This window comes from Thunnus thynnus, chromosome 15 (genome assembly GCF_963924715.1).
Source record: "Thunnus thynnus chromosome 15, fThuThy2.1, whole genome shotgun sequence".
Lineage (NCBI taxonomy): Eukaryota > Metazoa > Chordata > Actinopteri > Scombriformes > Scombridae > Thunnus > Thunnus thynnus.
In genome coordinates, this window is record NC_089531.1 from 16,656,191 (window position 1) to 16,672,709 (window position 16,519).

Genomic DNA, 16,519 nt, shown 5'->3' on the forward strand with positions numbered 1-16,519 from the left:
GAATTTTCCCAGTAACAAAATTAAAGGTGCAATATGTACGAATTATGTAAGAATTTTAGTTTAAACATTTAAGAAAAAAACTAAAATTATCAACAGAATGTGAGGAAATAATAAAAATGAGACCTTCCCCAACTTTCTGCCTACAACAGCCTGTGGATTGATTTCTATGTAAAGGACCTGCGACGGTTTTGCCGGGAAAATCCAATGGACGTGACGTTTATGCGCACTCTCATAATACATCCATGATTATATTACTGAAAACGTTGGTTAGTTACCGTAACTCTATGAGTATTAACTGTGTATGCATGCGGTGGTAAACCCAATAGCAACAGCTCTTAAAGGGAGAAGCCTGTACGAAATAGAACAACAAGGTTAGTGAAAAGTCTAAATATCTTCAGATATTATCATTACTGTCATATTTCACTCTATAACAATTCTAGAGTCATATATTTAAAGAAATATGGCTTTATTGGACTATTTATTGCATGTATTGTGCTACTTGTGCTTACTATGGCAGGCAGAATGGACATATATTTACTTGACATAGTGTCTTTGGGTCATTTATAAACTAATTTAATTTAATTTTACTTTAAAGTCTATGGTGAGTGTCATTTGTTTTCCCCCAAAAAGGGGCGGGGACGTATTGCAAGCCAAAGTTCCCGGATGTCCCGGTCACGTTCCAGTCCAGCTGGTGGTGGTAATGCATCTCTAAGCCGGTTTGCCTACCGCCAATAAACACTGAGGAAGAAGAAGAAGAAGAAGAAGAAGAAGAAGAAGAAGAAGAAGAAGAAGAAACTGCGTGTTTGCTTATTAGTTTTTTTTTGTTGTTTTTATGATGTTACACACTCCGATACAGTAGGTGGCGGCATGCAACTTTAACGTTGATTTATAGTCCGCCAGTAAAACCAAAGAAGAAGAGGGAACAGTGGCGCTTATGAAGTGTGATTTGTGTCCTGTGGAGGGCAGTAATACCAGAGTAATACGCCTGGTAGCGTCCACATTAAAAGAAGAAGAAGAAGAAGAGTGGCGCTTAGCAATGGCGGCTATTTGGTCGCACAAACAAACATTCAGATTGTAAGTTAACGGTGGCGTCATTCCCCAAAGTAATCTAATGTCACAGATAGTTGTGTAAAGAAGGAGAAGGGATACCTCTGTCTCTCTGTTGGTGTCGTTTTCTGGAGTCGCATCAGTGTGATATTAATGGTAAACAGTTAGCAGGAGCAACCAAATCAAACTGCATCTCATTGTTAAAAGCCTGCAACCCGGCTGCGTCTTCTGACCGCTGAACTAACGATGCCGCTGGGGCTGAAACCGAGCTGCGCCGTCTGTAAGACCAACTCTTCGTCGATGTGGAAGAAAGGAAACCAGGGAGAAATCCTCTGCAACAACTGCACAGGGAAGAGCAGCAGCGGCGGAGCATCAGGACCCTCCATGTCCTCCAACACCCAACCCAGCAATGGCGGGGGCAAGCAGGTCAGATACTATGTGTAAATGTGCCTTTAACACTGCCCATTATAAAAACCACAAACTGATTTATTATACACAGCTCAGTGGGTGAAGCTAGGCCAGTAACGTTAACTGACTGTAGTGTGGTGATTACAGCTGCTCCACAGGAACAATAATGGAAATGCCTCATTAACTCAACTGTTAACTGGGATGTTTTCCTCAATTCAAATGGTAATATGATTTCCATTTTAGCAAGACAATAGTCTGTGTGTGTAGATATTTAGTAGTATTTATTAGTAGCATAGTCTAAATTATACCCAGTTGACATTTTTATGCACTCAATGATCTTTTCACGTTTAAGTTATTGTGTTACTTCTTGGTCACAAGTAGCAACAATCAAGACTGTTATGATGATTTATTATCGAGCAATTACAATTCTGGACAGGAAACCAATAAGATCACACCACTGCCATGTTCTTAAGAATTTAAATATGTTAAGTTTGATAATTCTATTAAATTTGCTAACCTTAAACTCATCTATAAAAATACCTAAATAATAGCTAGACTCCTCAGGTGCTCAGGGACCTGGTGGTGCCTCTGAGGTTTTCAGTAACACGAGGTGTGTCTGCTGGGAAGTGTAAGGAGCACTTTTGTAAATCCTCACTTGGACAGTTGGCTTTTTCTGTTTGGGGGATCAACATGTGGAACTCTTTACCTGCAAAACTCAAAATGGGTCATGACTTGGAGCATTTTAAACTCAAAGAGGGATCAGTCATGTAGTCATGAGTGATCTGCTGCTTGTTGTTTTATGAAACTTTTATGGTATGTTTGCTTGTGAGTTGTTTGTGTTTTGTGCTGCTTTGTATGTACTTTGTTGTTGATTTTCATGTTGTAATGTGTGTGTATACGTATTGTTGAGTCTTGTGCAGTTTCATATGTAATTTACTGTTGAGTTTTATGTTTTTTAAAAGCCCATCTAAGGATGGGCATTGCAAACTAGCTAAGGCTATAAATGCCTATGTGGCACAAGTTCATGCTATATACTTGTTCCTATACAAATAAACATTAAATAAATACATTTTAGTAGACAGCATTCTGTTCTTCAAGGTACTTGGCAGGTAGATGGTAAACTGCGTTAGTTTTAGCTGGTTGTACCTAATGAATTGCCAGTTGAATGTTCATAACGAGATGGATTTTTTTCTTTTAATGGATGCAGTTGTGCAGAGCCTGCTGATCTGCAGCTGAATGCCTAATATGGGTTGTTCTTGATTTTAGTCCAAGCAGGAGATCCACAGGAGGTCCGCACGGCTGAGAAGCACCAAATATAAAGCTCCCGCATCTGAGAAGAAGGTGTCAACGAAAGGAAAAGGGAGAAGACACATTTTCAAACTCAAAAATGTAAGTTAGAGATCAGCAGAGCAATATATTTCTCCCTTTTCTCTGCATAATGATGTAAGCATTTAACTCCTGTGTGTGTGTGTGTGTGTGTGTTTTTGTTTGTTTGTTTTTTTTCTTCTCAGCCAATCAAAGCACCAGAATCTGTAGCAACAATCATCACATCAGAATCTGTGTTTTATAAGGTACAGTGAAATAATCTCATGTTTCTGTCCAATATCAGAAATGATCATAATGTCATCTTCCCCTTTTTCATCTGAGCAGATTTCCTGATCTGTTTTCAGCATTTCTCTGTCAAATCACAGCAGGATGGTACTAAACTTTCATTCTGTGATGCATGTGAGAGAAGACTCATCCTCAGTCTTTATATTTGTACCCACAGGGTGTATACTACCAGACAGGAGATGTGATCAAGGTAACAGATGAAGAGGATGGTAAGCCGTACTATGCTCAGATTCGAGGCTTTGTGCAGGACCAGTATTGTGAAAAGAGCGCCGCACTGACCTGGCTCATCCCCACCCAGGCCAGCCCAAAGGACCTGTTTGATCCTGGGACATATATCGTTGGTACGCTAAAATGATATTTATGCAGTTTTTATGCTATTTGCTTGACAAGTTTTAAGAACGGTTTGGTTTTGTTTTAGGTCCAGAGGAGGACCTGCCCAGAAAGATGGAGTACCTGGAGTTTGTGTGTCACGCCCCCTCTGAATATTTCAAGTCACGGAGCTCGCCGTTCCCCACCATTCCCATCAGACCAGAAAAGGGCTACATCTGGACCCACATAGGACCCGCACCAGCCCACACAGTCAAAGAATCTGTCAGTGGTGGAAGTTAACAGGGTTGTGATACGGACTTAGTCTGTTTAAACAGACATTTGTACATTTATGTAATATAATGAAACCAAAAATGGCTGTTGATAACGGCCATTATTTCAGATGGAAGTTTGTAATTTGATACAAAGAAAATCAGGTGTAACTACGGTTTAAATAAGGCAAAAATGATGCTGTTGCATTGGAATATTACTTTTGTATTTAGTAATAAACAAAATAGCTCTTTTCAATAATCCTTTTTGTCTGTGATCTTGTCTTATGTTACTTTGTGGGTAACAGATCAATCCAACAGGCCATTCAAAATTTTACACTGTTATTGCTTTTAATTTAATACATTTTCTCTTTTTCTTTTTAAATTAAGCTTTGATAGTCAAATCATGGCAGCAGTAAAATAACATTAGCGAAGTTACAACTGGTCAACAACTGGTGTCATGTAAGTTCTAATGGTGTCCGAGTGCAGATGTTGCAGCACACGTTAGATGTTTGTGTTTATTGTAGCAGCTTACTTTAGTTTTGTGATGATGGTCTAAATTTGTGTCTGTGTTTTTAAAAAAAGACCCTGAAATTAAGCCTCTTGTGCCAGCGCAGCTGTGTCAGATTGTGTTGATGGAGGAAACACATCTTTTCCACCTGAATTCAATATTAAGGTCGCAAAGATTTGTGATGAAGATTTTAATGAAACTATGATCTCGACAAAGGTTCAGGGTATTGATATGAAGATGGGCCCCTCTATAGTGATATTTAGGCTCTCTGTTGATTCTTCCCAAATTAATTCTTCAGTCAGACATATTAGCCTTTACCTCTCTTTTGGCAAGATGATGTATTTTACAACGGAAATCTAAGGCTCCATCTATTTCTCTGTGGCTCATGGATGTTATGTCTTAGGCTAGAAAAGATGGCGTTGCTGTGGAGAGAGAGGATCTCTAATATGTATGTTATGACACCACCCAGAAATAAGACTTTTGGGTCGGAGTACAAAAATGTTATGTTCAGTATTAAATGTGGATGTTGAAATCTGCAGTAACACAATGCCTGATAACACGGGCTTTCCTTTCTGTGAAAAGGATCATTCGTATGAAGTGGAAAGTGAGAAAATCAAATTGTTTTTCTTTGATTCACCAGCTAAAGGATTTCAAAGAACTGATAATGATGAGACATGCAGCCTCGGACCTTTAGGGGTTTTATAGAGGCGATGGCTTAGATGGACCGTGGACACTTTATAAAAGAAGAGACATTTAAGTTAAGAAGTGTTTTGACTGTTCAAGATATAAAGCCAGTACAATGAAGCAGAAACCTGATCCCTGTAGGTAGAACAGAGAAGTCCTGCCAAGAAGGACTGATGATGTAATGATTTCATAAGCAAGTATATTATATTTATTTCTTTTTGGTTTTTGTCTGTAACCTCTGGCCGTCCTTGTGTATTTGTGTTTTTATTTGGTCAGTTTTTTTTCTTTTGTAATTAAAAAGGGAAAAAAAGTTAGAAAAGATAAGCTTCTCAGTGAAAGGCAGCTCTGCTAATTTTTTCATAAATGAAACTCTTTCATAGATTAACTTCTTACAATCTTTCCCCTTGACTAATTCCTCCTTCCCTTCTGCTCCCTTTTCTTTTTTTCTTCCTCTTTTTAAAAATGTTTTCGTATCTTTTAGTATTCTTAATGTTATTTATTTAAATTTTCAGTTTTTTTATCTACTTATTCCTAATTATTTGTATGCTGTGTATATTTGAAATATCCATACACACTATAATTACTAGTAGTATTGTTATTTTCTATATGGAGACGATGTTTTGGTGTTGATGTTGTTGTTGTTGTCGGGCCCCTCTCTGAGGTCCCTGGATATTCCTGTCATAACAAAAAGGGGAAATACTTGTAATTTTACACTTCTGTTCCCTTTTTTTGTATCCCTAATAAAAAGATTAATGATATTAAAAAAATACTGGAATAAGGCTTGCATACCTCTACAGTACTGACATAATGATATAATATTCATATTCCGTATGATGTTTTTGTTTATTTTATTTATTTATTTAAAAGAGATATCATATATCTCACAACAAAACGTTTTCTCCCATTGTTGACGTTTTGCTGGACCGACTTTAACCAAAGAAGGAAGCGCGTGACAGTGAACCCTGTCTCGCGCGCGTCCCGTGTGTACTCGCGGACAACCATCGCGGTCCGTCAAACCGAGGAGCTTCATCTCGTGTCTGCGTGCGACAGTCCCGGTGCTGCTGCGGGGAAATGGATCATTAACAAATATCAAATGTATTTTCTTCCTCATGTTTTGGACATTATGAACTTTTCTCGGTTAAATGATCCGGCAGGAGTAGGATATGGGCAAATTCCAGTCCAAACTTGGTGAGACATTTTATTAGGCTACATCATATTTTATATGAAAGAGTTTGTGAGTAGTATTAGATTCACTTTTCTCTCTTTTTTTCCGAAAGCTTCGAAACGCAGACAGAGTCCTGAAGGTAAGACAGTCAACATGAGACATTGTATTAACAGTTTATTTTATTTGTAAATGTGTTTATCGATTTATTCTTATTCTCTGCAGGTGGGAGTTTGGCGTCCAGTGTGTTAACCTGTCAGAGGGAGCTGGAGCACATCCACACTCACAAAAACGATCTGACAGAGGTATTTATATACTTTTTTTTTTTTTTAATCATTTATTCTTGTTTATGTCAGATTTGAGTAAGTCTCCTCAGCTCTGGAGGGATTTTATCTGCTCAAATTATGGTTCAGATGCTGTTTGTAATTAAATAAAACAATTTCTTTTAGTTTTATTCACATAATGTATCTATTTTATGCCTAGAATGTCAAATTTCAGGAGAAAGAGTTTAAAATATACTAGATCTCAGCTTCAGCCTTAAAAAGAAACCATGTGCAATTTATGTGAAGTTGTAGAATGTAAACTCCTTGTTAGGTTGTTAAAATCACCAAATTCAAATAAAAAAACAACAAGGACAAGACCTGAGTGTCATAGCAGCAACTCTGTGATTTTGTAGTTTGCTTCATAATGGACTAAACATATATAAAAGCAGGTTAAACTGAGCCCGAGCCTTGTTACTTTTTATTTTCCCTGTCGCACAAAAAAGATCTCAGGATGATGATGTTGGTTACAGGCTTGAAGAAGGATGGTGATAATCACAGCTACAAGATATTAGATATTGATGTTGACTGAGAGATGTGCGGAACATTATAAATTAATAATATCTATAACAACTCACGAGTATTTAAGGGCAGATTTCACCATCACAACATCCCCATTAGTGCATGAGAGTTTTACATTAAACTCGTGGAGGTCTGTTACTAAAATACAGAAAATTAAAAAAAAAAAAAAAATACAGACACATGAGGAGCCTCCTCATACTGGCTTTTTGTAGAGCCACCAACTTCTTCTCAGTGAAGCCAGTTTTGGGACAAACAGTGTTTGCTCACATCACATCCAGGAGACATAAAAGGTGTTTGGAGGTACAGTCGTATATTTATTCTTCCGCCCTTCCTCCTCCATCTCTATAAAGAGACTTCCAAGTCTGTGAAGTGCAACACAGCCACCCCCTCCGAACAGCGAGGTCTTTATACCCGACTGCACTGAAAAAAAAAAAAATTCCACATCTGGTACTGCTTTCCTTCTCCAGCAACAGACAGCCAGACAGACTGCGGCGTGGGGAGGGGTGTTTGGTTGTGTAAATGGCATTACATGTAGACCATTGGCATTAATGAAGCAGACACGTTTGGGGCTTGGATTTATAATCCAGAGAGATTGTCTCTAAGAGCTGTTGACTGTCAAACACTCGTCTAATAAGTGTAAACATACTGATTAAATCTGTGTAACCAGATTTTATGGTTAAAGTAAATCATTGAAATTTTATGTACATCCAAAGAATAGTAAATTCACTTATCCACCGGTTCTAATAAGTAAAAATGTGATAAACAGTCAACATGCCAATTTCATTTTTCCACAGCTTGTTTGAGGTCTTAAACGTCTCTGGGTAGAGTTGCTGAAGTCATGAGATATACCATCGGTTTGGTTGTTTTGAGTTTATTAAGTGTTAGAAAGCGAGAATATATTTGTACGATGGAAAAAGGCATTGACTCTGCCAACTTGTTTAAAAGGGTTGCGGTGGTGGAGTTTCTGTGCTCATTAATTGCAAAGCAGAGCGCTTCCTGCAATTAGATATAATGACACCAACTGCTGTAAACTGTGTGTAAATGGCAGAGTCTAATTGTGTGACACATTTTATGTTGCTATCTGACAGATTTTGGTGTTACACAAACTCGATGGCATTAAATCTTGCCTGTAACTTTATGTTTAAAGAAGAAGAAGAAGAAACTAACTGACTAAACGATGATAGATATAGAGGTTTTTTTCATACTGTTGAAGACACTGTGGGTTAAACATGAAGACACACTCAGACTCATTAAATACATGTTTATATATTTACCCGTCATAACACCAGCGACTCACGCTCAGGTGTCGACAACATCACTTTCTAAAGAAACAAAGAAATGTTTGCTTTGGTGTGACCTTTGGATTGAGCATATGTGTGTGTGAGTTCTGTGTAAATATTGTAACATTCAAGAGCAAACATCACAAGCAGAGGTTTGTAATCTCTTCACGTGTTCTCCTCATATTGTCTGACATAACTAATGACTAAGAGTGGTTAGTCTGACTCTTATAAGCACTAACAGAAGTGTATTATTTAGTTTGGGCAGGGAATCCACCCTTCAGTCCACATGTGTAAAGTGTTGGCTTCTGAGATGATAAAATGTGTAATTTGGGGCTCAAACCTCCCTACAAGCCAGTTATAAAACAAGGAAACCTGATTTATTTGGTTAAATTCCTCATTTACTTGAAAACCCATCCAGAATTTTTCTTGTTGGTGTGATAAAAGAGAATTTTTATGCATCTTGAGCATTCGATTGTTAAAGGTTTTCTGTACTGTTCTTTTATAATTAATGTAAATTTTACAGTGAACTGTTTAGTCTAGACTTGAGTCTAATGTAATTGCAGAGCACTTCCTGCAATTAGATTTTCCAGGCTGATATAATGACACCAACTGCTGTAAACTGTGTGTAAATGGCAAATTCTCATTGTGTGACACATTTTATATTGTTTTCTGAAAGCTTTTGGTGCTACACAAACTCCATGGTTTTTTCAAAGTCATTGCTGCTTATTGATATTATTTGGAGACCAAACGCAGACATCATCAGAGCAAGGTGTTGCATCTGACCAGTCAGATCATTGGTAAAAAGGCGCTTGAGGCTAAATTATGTATTCTGAACCCAAAGGGTTTTGTAACCTCAGAAAATACAAGGTCTCTGCTGATAATCTGTTTCTTAGAAGCGAAACAATGTGCAGTATAGCATGTTCATGGAAAAAACAAATAAGCTGCTGAAAGAAAAAGAAAATATATGTTACTTTGCAAAAAACAAGCTTGTCAAGTTGGAACATTTTCTACATCTTTCTGGATAACAATGATATGCTTACTGCTTTGATTGAGTGACTTGATTATGACTAAGGCTGCTGTACTTTAAAGAGATGTTTCCAAAAAAAAAAAAAGAAGTTTCCTATCTCGGTATCAAGTTATCAGAAATCCTGTTTGACCGTCTTGCCGAGATAAAGGCAGCCACTGTTCTGCCAACTCCGGAAACTTGTGTGTGATATATCAGGATATCAGAATGGATGAGTAGATGATTGACTTTCTCCTACCTGCATCCTCATCCTTCTTCCACCTCTCACACTCGTTTGTTGGAAATCTAATCCGGCACCAGAAGCTTCACAGTAGGCAGAGCATAGCGGGAAGATAAAAGAGGGCGTAGAGAGAGATCGGCTGTGGTTTGTGTTTTGTGTATGTGGGTGTGAGGGTACTGCAATTAGTGTGACGCTAGTGATGGATGGATGTGTTGCGAGATAAGAAATGGAGTAGATGAAGTATGTTTAATCAGATGTTTTAATCATAGAGGGAGTGTTGTTTCATAGTGCTTTCAGGTTTTATAGTTAACTAAATCCTTTGAAAATTGTCTGCATCTGATTTTTGATAGGGGAGTCATTTGGAGTAACACTGAATATATGCTGGTGGTAAAAGTTCTGTTTCCTTCTCCTGAGATTTTGTCATTTCAAATAAATCCGGTTTTATGATTTATTTAATAATCATGTGAAAGTTGATGTGGATGGAAAAGGTCAAGATGTCAACAAGATGATGCTCCTTTTCTGCTTCATTGCTCTGTTTATATTTTTTTTTTCTGTGTGTGTTTGAATGTGTTAAGTCAATTCATAAAGATTAACTTCACTGCTTCATTTTTTGATCAGGGTGATTGAGGTTGGAAATGACTTTGTTGATTTAAACTGAAGTAGAGTTGCTGACTGTTTGCTAGAAAAACTAACACAAAACCACAGATGTTTAAGGATTGCTCAACATTGCTCACATCTGCAGATCAATCACTGTACTCACGGGACGTGAAAATAACTTAATTGCTTCCTCTTGCATGTGTGTTCTCTGGTAATTTACAGTTTTCTCAGGACGTGTGCAGAGAATTGAGGAGAAACTCAAAGCTTGATCATAACTGCCACCTCAAGGGTGAGTAGACACTCAGAAACTGACAAACACTACTTACTGTATTTACTTACCAATCACTTAACAATCATTGTGTAGATTCTGATGCATCAGCAGAAACATTAGAGTTGTGATACAGAGGTTTTAATACATCAGGGAATAGTGAAAGTATCCACATCTGTTTTATATTTGTGTGGGAAAGCTTCAACCTTCAGATGTGCAGCTTTCAGTTAGTGCTCAGTTTCCCTCTGCTGTCAGACATTCATTGAAAAAGAGCCTATCACCGTGAATAAATTCATTAAAAACATGCAGCATGTTAACATAATAAAGATTATATTTACTCTAAAACTATGAGTCCATTGAATGAGGACATACATGGTCCAACTCTGTGTGTTTAGTGGTTCTGCCAACAGAGAAGGGATCTGATCGGGACAACAGCATTCACTCCCCGATCAATAAACAGACGAAGAAGAGAAACAGCCATGTTGGTGTGAGTATCATCCTGTGATAGCTCCTACAAATAGACTCTGGATGAAACAGTATTTGCTTATAAATCAGTTTCGTAATTTCTAAACAACGTGGAGTATGAGATGGGTGGGACTTTTTCTTTGTCAGGACCATACTGTCTATGGTCAGGACAGTTAACACACTGATTATCTTCTTCTGTTATGAGTTATGCTTGTGATTTTTTAAAGTGCACTCTTTGCAAAGTCTGAAACTATTTAATTACCAGTTTTGAAGGCCCTCAGGGTCACTCATACAACACATAAATGATTTTATAAAATCATAAATTTAATTCTACCTACTGTCCTACATAACTGCAGTTAAATGTTTATTGCAGTAGCTTTAAGTATCTTGTTTTCTTCACATGATGAAAACATACAGGACACAGAGTTGCTTGAGGACGACTCCCTGGAGGAGTGGGTTTTCACGCTGTACAACTTTGACAACAGTGGCAAGGTCACCAAAGAGGTACTTTTTTCATGCATATTGTTTTAAGTAAGTACTATTTTAAGTTTGTAGCTTTGCACACAGTGTGTATGTATGTGTTCTGCAGGACATGTCCAGCCTGATACACTCCATGTATGAAGCTCTAGAGGCATCAGTGAAGCCACCTCATGGTGGCACCAGAGCACTGAAGATCAAGCTAGTTGTAACTCCATCAGCTAATAAACACAAGACAGGTGCGGCTCCAGAAACCATAGACATAATTTGTGGGACAAACACTGAAGACAGCAGTGGGATTGAATTTAATACCAAATCACTGCATCTGTTGTGATGATAATATCCATCTCATTGAAAAAAGGAGCAGAGAAGCAGCAGAGTGCGTCTCAGGAGGCAAGAAGTCCAGTAAGGAGAGTCTATTGTGTGGATGAAAACATAGAGCGCAGAAACCACTACCTGGATCTGGCTGGCATTGAAAACTATACCTCCAAGTTTGACAATACAGGTATGTTAACTCCTCTTTTCCTGTTGATATTTTTTCATCTGGAAGTACATGAAATTGAAATCATCTTTGCCTCCTTTTTTCCAGAATCACCCTATCAGGAGCCCAGACAGGGTGTTCACTCAGTTCTCCAGCACCATCCTGTGGTGGTTAGAGAGAACTGCATCTCCCCTGGGTCTCCCAGAGGCCTCTCTGTCCTTCATTCCCTGAAAGGCAAAGCAGTGTCGGCAGGGAGAGACAGGAATGGCGTAGAGGGAAAGTCCTGCAGGTTACATGGACAACATCCTGCTTCATGGTGTCAGCCTCCAGCTCATACTCACCTGCAGCGTTCCCACAGCAGGAGGCTTCGCACCAGGTTACAAGATGCCACCTCGCCCTTTAAAGAACGAGAAATATTTAACCTTCAGCCCTCCTGTGGAGCCTCAGCCCCTCTGGCCAAGAGACATGAGCACCATCACCACCATGAGCACCATCATCATCACCATCACCACTACCACCCTTCATAAATGCATTTAAGACACATATGGGGCTGGATTTAAGCTTAGGTGAGAAGAGATGAGGTAGTCTCATAACACAAAAATCTGTCTTTTCTTTCTTAGGACACTAAAATGATGAATATATACATGAATATATAGTATTTTGTTTATCCTGACATGGTCACATATTTGCTTTCTGGCCAAATATGTGCATCACTGAACAAATATTTCAATACAATAGATGGTTTCACAGTTTATTGTTTATATTACAATTACAATCTAAAAAGTCTATGCTTTGTTTTCTCACCATGTCTTTATTTTATGCTTGTTAGTGACAAAAACTACTCAACAACAGCAAGACGTTCAGCAGAAGTAACATTTCCTTGGACATAAAAACAGCTGTTTATACTATATACTCTGCATTCATTTTTGGGCACAACTATTGTTTTTTTAAAATATTTTTTTATATCAGAGGAAAGAGACATAATGTCACATTGTTACAGTATATGTTCAGCATAGTAGGGATAACAGGAAACATTCACCAATGTTTATACAGGAAGGAAAGGCAGAGATAGCAATGTCTCCTTTGACAGAAGCTTCAGTAGACCATAATACACTTCAACCACATGACATGTTGCTTTTTAGAGTGACAAAATGTCTACTCTATAAATAAGTAAGGCAGGTTGAGGAAAGGGATTATACCAAAGAGCAAGTAACAGCATTTTATCACAAAATAATTTCTGGAATGCTCTAAACATGCAAACTGTCAATATCTCAGCCCCAGAGGGAGGACTGTTTTATTTCTGCTCTCACAACATTTATTTCTGTTGTCCCTGCAGCTCATTGTGTGTAGTGAGGTCCTCTCAAAGAGGTGTTTGTGAATAGTGACAAGTTTGCCAATAGCATTTCAAATGTTGTCCTACTTAGCTCTCTGGTGAAAGTTGCAAATAGACACTGTGTCCGACGAAGGACGTGAGACAGCTGTTTCTATAAATAACCTCCACCCACTTACCTACCACGAGACCCCCTTGCCTTGTTCCTGCCCCACCACAGCAAGCCTGGTCCCAGACAAATGCAAAACACCCAGACAGACAGCAACAGAGGATATCAACAGAGCAGCAACAGCAGAGGAGGCAAAACACTGATACGCAGAGCTGTTTGACAGCAGCTCTCATCAACAACCAAGAAACTCACAGACCTCACAGACCTACAACAACCAGGCATAAAACCTGGAGCCATGAAGTCACTGCGATTCTTTGCAGCTGAAGCCTTCATCCAAAGTGGATCAAGTGCGATGGAGAACCTCAACTGTGTGCCTTTTAACCTATACCCACTTCTCTTCAAGTCCTGCTACCTCCATGAGCAGGCTGATGTGCTGCATGCTTTGGTCCAGGCATGGCCTCTACCTGAGCTCAACCTACAAAGACTCCTGGGAAAGACAGTTGACTGTCAGATGGACCTCACCTCCCTCACCTGCCGGCTTTGTCTGAAGGCAATTCTGACTGGCTTAAAGGTATTTAAATGGTCTTATACATTCATGTTATGCTCCTCATATACTTATTAATTATTATTTCCTTGTATTTTCCTTTGCATGCACTTTGCAAGTGCTGATCGTTTCTGTCTTGATGGCTTAAACATGCCCTCTTTGGCTAGTTATTTGCTTAAACATGATCATAAGTTGTTATGGGAGTGCCATATAATTTCATTTCATTTTCTAAAGGAGTATGTGCTGTCTCCTCCATCAACTTATGCCAAGAACCTCCATGTGGTGGATCTGACTGCCCTGAAGGATGTCGAGCACCAGGCGTGCCCCTGCCAGTCCACTCTGGGTCGATGGGCAAGAACCCAGCTCCTAACCCAAATGTGTTATGAAACCATGGTGGCCATGCAAGCCATCAGTGTGTCACACTCAGCCTTTGAAACATCTATCGATGTCCGTCTGAATGGCTTTGTCACAGGCCGCAACTATGAGATGGTGGCCCAGGCCTTACTCCTCCTCCGCCACTGTCCTCTGAAGCTTCGTTTCGTCGGTTTTCGGGCTGACTCCCTAGCTCTCAAGCAGATGTTTTATGTTCTTCGGCTAGCAGAGCCTGAGTCCATTACAAAGCTGGAGATGGTCCACAACGTTCCCTTGGAGGCTGCACACCTGGAGGTGCTGCTGTCCAGGGTGGAGTTCCCCAAATTGCAGTCTTTAACACTGCCAGCTGGGGCATTGGATGTTAGGAGGTTGGGTTCTGATGATGATGATCTGCTGGCCACCATCGGCAAGCTGCTGGCACAGCTGACCAGTCTTACTGAGCTCTATGTAGGTTTCTCGACTCTCACTGGACACCTACGAAGAGTTCTCAAGTGAGTAAATGGACAGAAGAGAACGAGCTGTCCTTGTTTACATATGTGAATAAGGTGAAGGATACTGGTGATAGATGCCTCTGATGTCAATCTTGCATCCACATTGCAGCCTCAAGAGCTTATAGCTCACAATAATCACAGTTACAGCACATTCTAGCTTTAAAGCTCTCATTTAACAATGGCAGGTATTTTGTTGTTAAAATTGTTGACATGATACCAGAGTGACAGCGGCACCTGGCCAGAGCTGCATGTTAGCCAGAGACCTTATTGATATACTGTACTTGACATTTGAAACGGAAATAGAACAGGAGCATAAACGCACAACAAAGTACTTGTCAAAGTCTGGAATAGTATTCACTAAATGATTTGAATTGTACAACATGATTTAACATGTTTGAACATGCAAAATACAAGTGAACAAGAAAACTGGGGGATTTAAACATTTGGAAATTTGTTGAATTACCAAATGAATGTGATTTATTGCATTAGGACAGTTAAGATGGCACCACATAAGATGTTAGAGAAAAATATTAAATTGAGATCATCTGAGGATTCTGGCAGCAATCCTATATGAGAAATCCTACCAATGGAGGACTAACACAAACCATGACATGTATCTGCCTTTTTTCCACTGTATAATAATCAAAAAAATACAAAAGAGTTTTCCAGTGGATCCAGTACTTTCTGATACTATTTAATTTTGTTCTGCAAAAATTCATGTCCTTTTACCTCCTTTTTCTTTACCCAGTCCTCTCAACACTCCACTTCAATGCTTGGAGTTGGCCAACTGCTGCCTGAACCGCGTGGACATGACATACTTGTCCAACAGCCTCCACAGTGAGGCCCTGGTCCGCCTGGACATCAGTGGACACAACATCTTCGGCTCCTTCTCCACCTGCTTCCACAAATTGCTCAGTCGTTGTGCGGCCTCATTGGTGAGCCTGACCATTGAAGAATGTGACATAGACGATGAGCACATGGATGCCTTCATTAATGCTCTGGCCTGCTGTCAAGCGCTGGAGGAGCTCAAACTCCTGGGAAACCCTCTAACCTCTGCAGCCCTGCGGCGGTTGTTCTCCACACTATCTGCAGCCTTTCCCAAGTTAAGGTACATAGAGCTTCCAGTTCCCCGTGAGTGTTACTCTGAGGATATCACTTACCCACTTGATGATTCAATCCTGCTGCAGTACAACAGGGAGTTGTTTCAGGAGGTCAGGGGCCAGCTGATGGGGATCCTGGCGGGAGCCGGGAGAGGGGATGTGGAGGTGTGCACTCCACTCATGGGGGCCTATGATCCAGACATCAATGAAACCAGCAATGAGCTGGGGGTGTCCATGTTAAAGTCTTTTAACAGCGTCATTGGGAACTTTATAGGTACTATAACCGATGTGGACAACAGGAGATCTCAAACTCAGAAAAATAACTGATGACTTTGCCTGTTGAAAGATCAATTGAATGGACTGAGTGTAACTAGAGCAGGGCTCTCAGAGCTTGTTCATCTATCTAGATGTTTGTGTAAACACTGAGCCTTTGAGCCTTATAGTAAGATTCATGGTACTGTCCGCTGTAGACACAGGAGACTTTACCTTATTTCTTGCTTTATAATGTTATTTTCTTGGGCAACAGAATGTTGTTACTTATGATTATATTTGTTTGGCTTGATATTAACTTTAGTAATACCATTCCTGATTATAAATGATCTCAACACAAGATAATATTCTTCCCGGTGTTTCCTACAGCCTGTCAGCCAAACAGATGTTTTGTACAGACAGATGTAGCCACTGAAGTGGTTATGGTAAAACCTTTGCTTAGGATATTTTGTACATGTTCTTATGTCTATATTCTGGTTTAAATTTTGTATATAACTGGATTTATAAAAGGTAAACAGCACAAGTTTGTAATATGGGACAGATCCCAATTTAGCAAGCATACAATGATGATTGTTTCATTCTCTCAAACCAATAAAACTGAACTTCAAACAGTCTTCCATCCACTTAAAAAAAAAGATGCAACACTTCCAC

General features: G+C 39.4%; 3 protein-coding genes across 4 annotated transcripts; all 3 read left to right on the top strand.

Annotated features, from left to right (window-relative positions):
* The first annotated feature begins 793 nt into the window (after window positions 1–793).
* gatad1 (GATA zinc finger domain containing 1) lies at window positions 794–3,903 on the top strand. The gene is made up of 5 exons (XM_067613040.1): window positions 794–1,473; window positions 2,722–2,844; window positions 2,967–3,026; window positions 3,224–3,407; window positions 3,485–3,903. The coding sequence occupies exons 1-5, from the start codon at window positions 1,294–1,296 to the stop codon at window positions 3,673–3,675; spliced, it is 738 nt and encodes a 245-aa protein (XP_067469141.1). The 5' UTR covers window positions 794–1,293; the 3' UTR covers window positions 3,676–3,903.
* A 1,941-nt stretch (window positions 3,904–5,844) lies between these two features.
* Window positions 5,845–12,983, top strand: LOC137198993 (naked cuticle-like protein 3). 2 transcript variants are annotated; one of them, XM_067613046.1, is made up of 10 exons: window positions 5,845–6,024; window positions 6,114–6,140; window positions 6,224–6,303; window positions 10,184–10,250; window positions 10,625–10,716; window positions 11,112–11,198; window positions 11,284–11,410; window positions 11,533–11,676; window positions 11,761–12,218; window positions 12,482–12,983. In XM_067613046.1, the coding sequence occupies exons 1-9, from the start codon at window positions 6,000–6,002 to the stop codon at window positions 12,177–12,179; spliced, it is 1,068 nt and encodes a 355-aa protein (XP_067469147.1). In that variant the 5' UTR covers window positions 5,845–5,999; the 3' UTR covers window positions 12,180–12,218; window positions 12,482–12,983. The 2 variants fall into 2 exon arrangements, with proteins under 2 accessions (XP_067469147.1, XP_067469146.1); XM_067613045.1 differs by having other exon boundaries at window positions 11,761–12,983.
* A 231-nt stretch (window positions 12,984–13,214) lies between these two features.
* Window positions 13,215–16,482, top strand: lrrc14b (leucine rich repeat containing 14B). The gene is made up of 3 exons (XM_067613042.1): window positions 13,215–13,662; window positions 13,870–14,498; window positions 15,247–16,482. The coding sequence occupies exons 1-3, from the start codon at window positions 13,387–13,389 to the stop codon at window positions 15,923–15,925; spliced, it is 1,584 nt and encodes a 527-aa protein (XP_067469143.1). The 5' UTR covers window positions 13,215–13,386; the 3' UTR covers window positions 15,926–16,482.
* The last annotated feature ends 37 nt before the right edge of the window (window positions 16,483–16,519 follow it).

Bases quoted from the DNA above. Each gene is read 5' to 3' on its own strand.
- gatad1 (XM_067613040.1), top strand. From the start codon at position 1,294: ATGCCGCTGGGGCTGAAACCGAGCTGCGCCGTCTGTAAGACCAACTCT. The intron at 1,474-2,721 runs GTCAGATACTAT...TCTTGATTTTAG, and splicing joins GCAATGGCGGGGGCAAGCAG to TCCAAGCAGGAGATCCACAG. The intron at 3,408-3,484 runs GTACGCTAAAAT...GTTTTGTTTTAG, and splicing joins TCCTGGGACATATATCGTTG to GTCCAGAGGAGGACCTGCCC.
- LOC137198993 (XM_067613045.1), top strand. From the start codon at position 6,000: ATGGGCAAATTCCAGTCCAAACTTG. The intron at 6,304-10,183 runs GTATTTATATAC...GGTAATTTACAG, and splicing joins ACAAAAACGATCTGACAGAG to TTTTCTCAGGACGTGTGCAG. The intron at 10,251-10,624 runs GTGAGTAGACAC...CTGTGTGTTTAG, and splicing joins TCATAACTGCCACCTCAAGG to TGGTTCTGCCAACAGAGAAG.
- lrrc14b (XM_067613042.1), top strand. From the start codon at position 13,387: ATGAAGTCACTGCGATTCTTTGCAGCTGAAGCCTTCATCCAAAGTGGA. The intron at 13,663-13,869 runs GTATTTAAATGG...CATTTTCTAAAG, and splicing joins CAATTCTGACTGGCTTAAAG to GAGTATGTGCTGTCTCCTCC. The intron at 14,499-15,246 runs GTGAGTAAATGG...TTCTTTACCCAG, and splicing joins CACCTACGAAGAGTTCTCAA to TCCTCTCAACACTCCACTTC.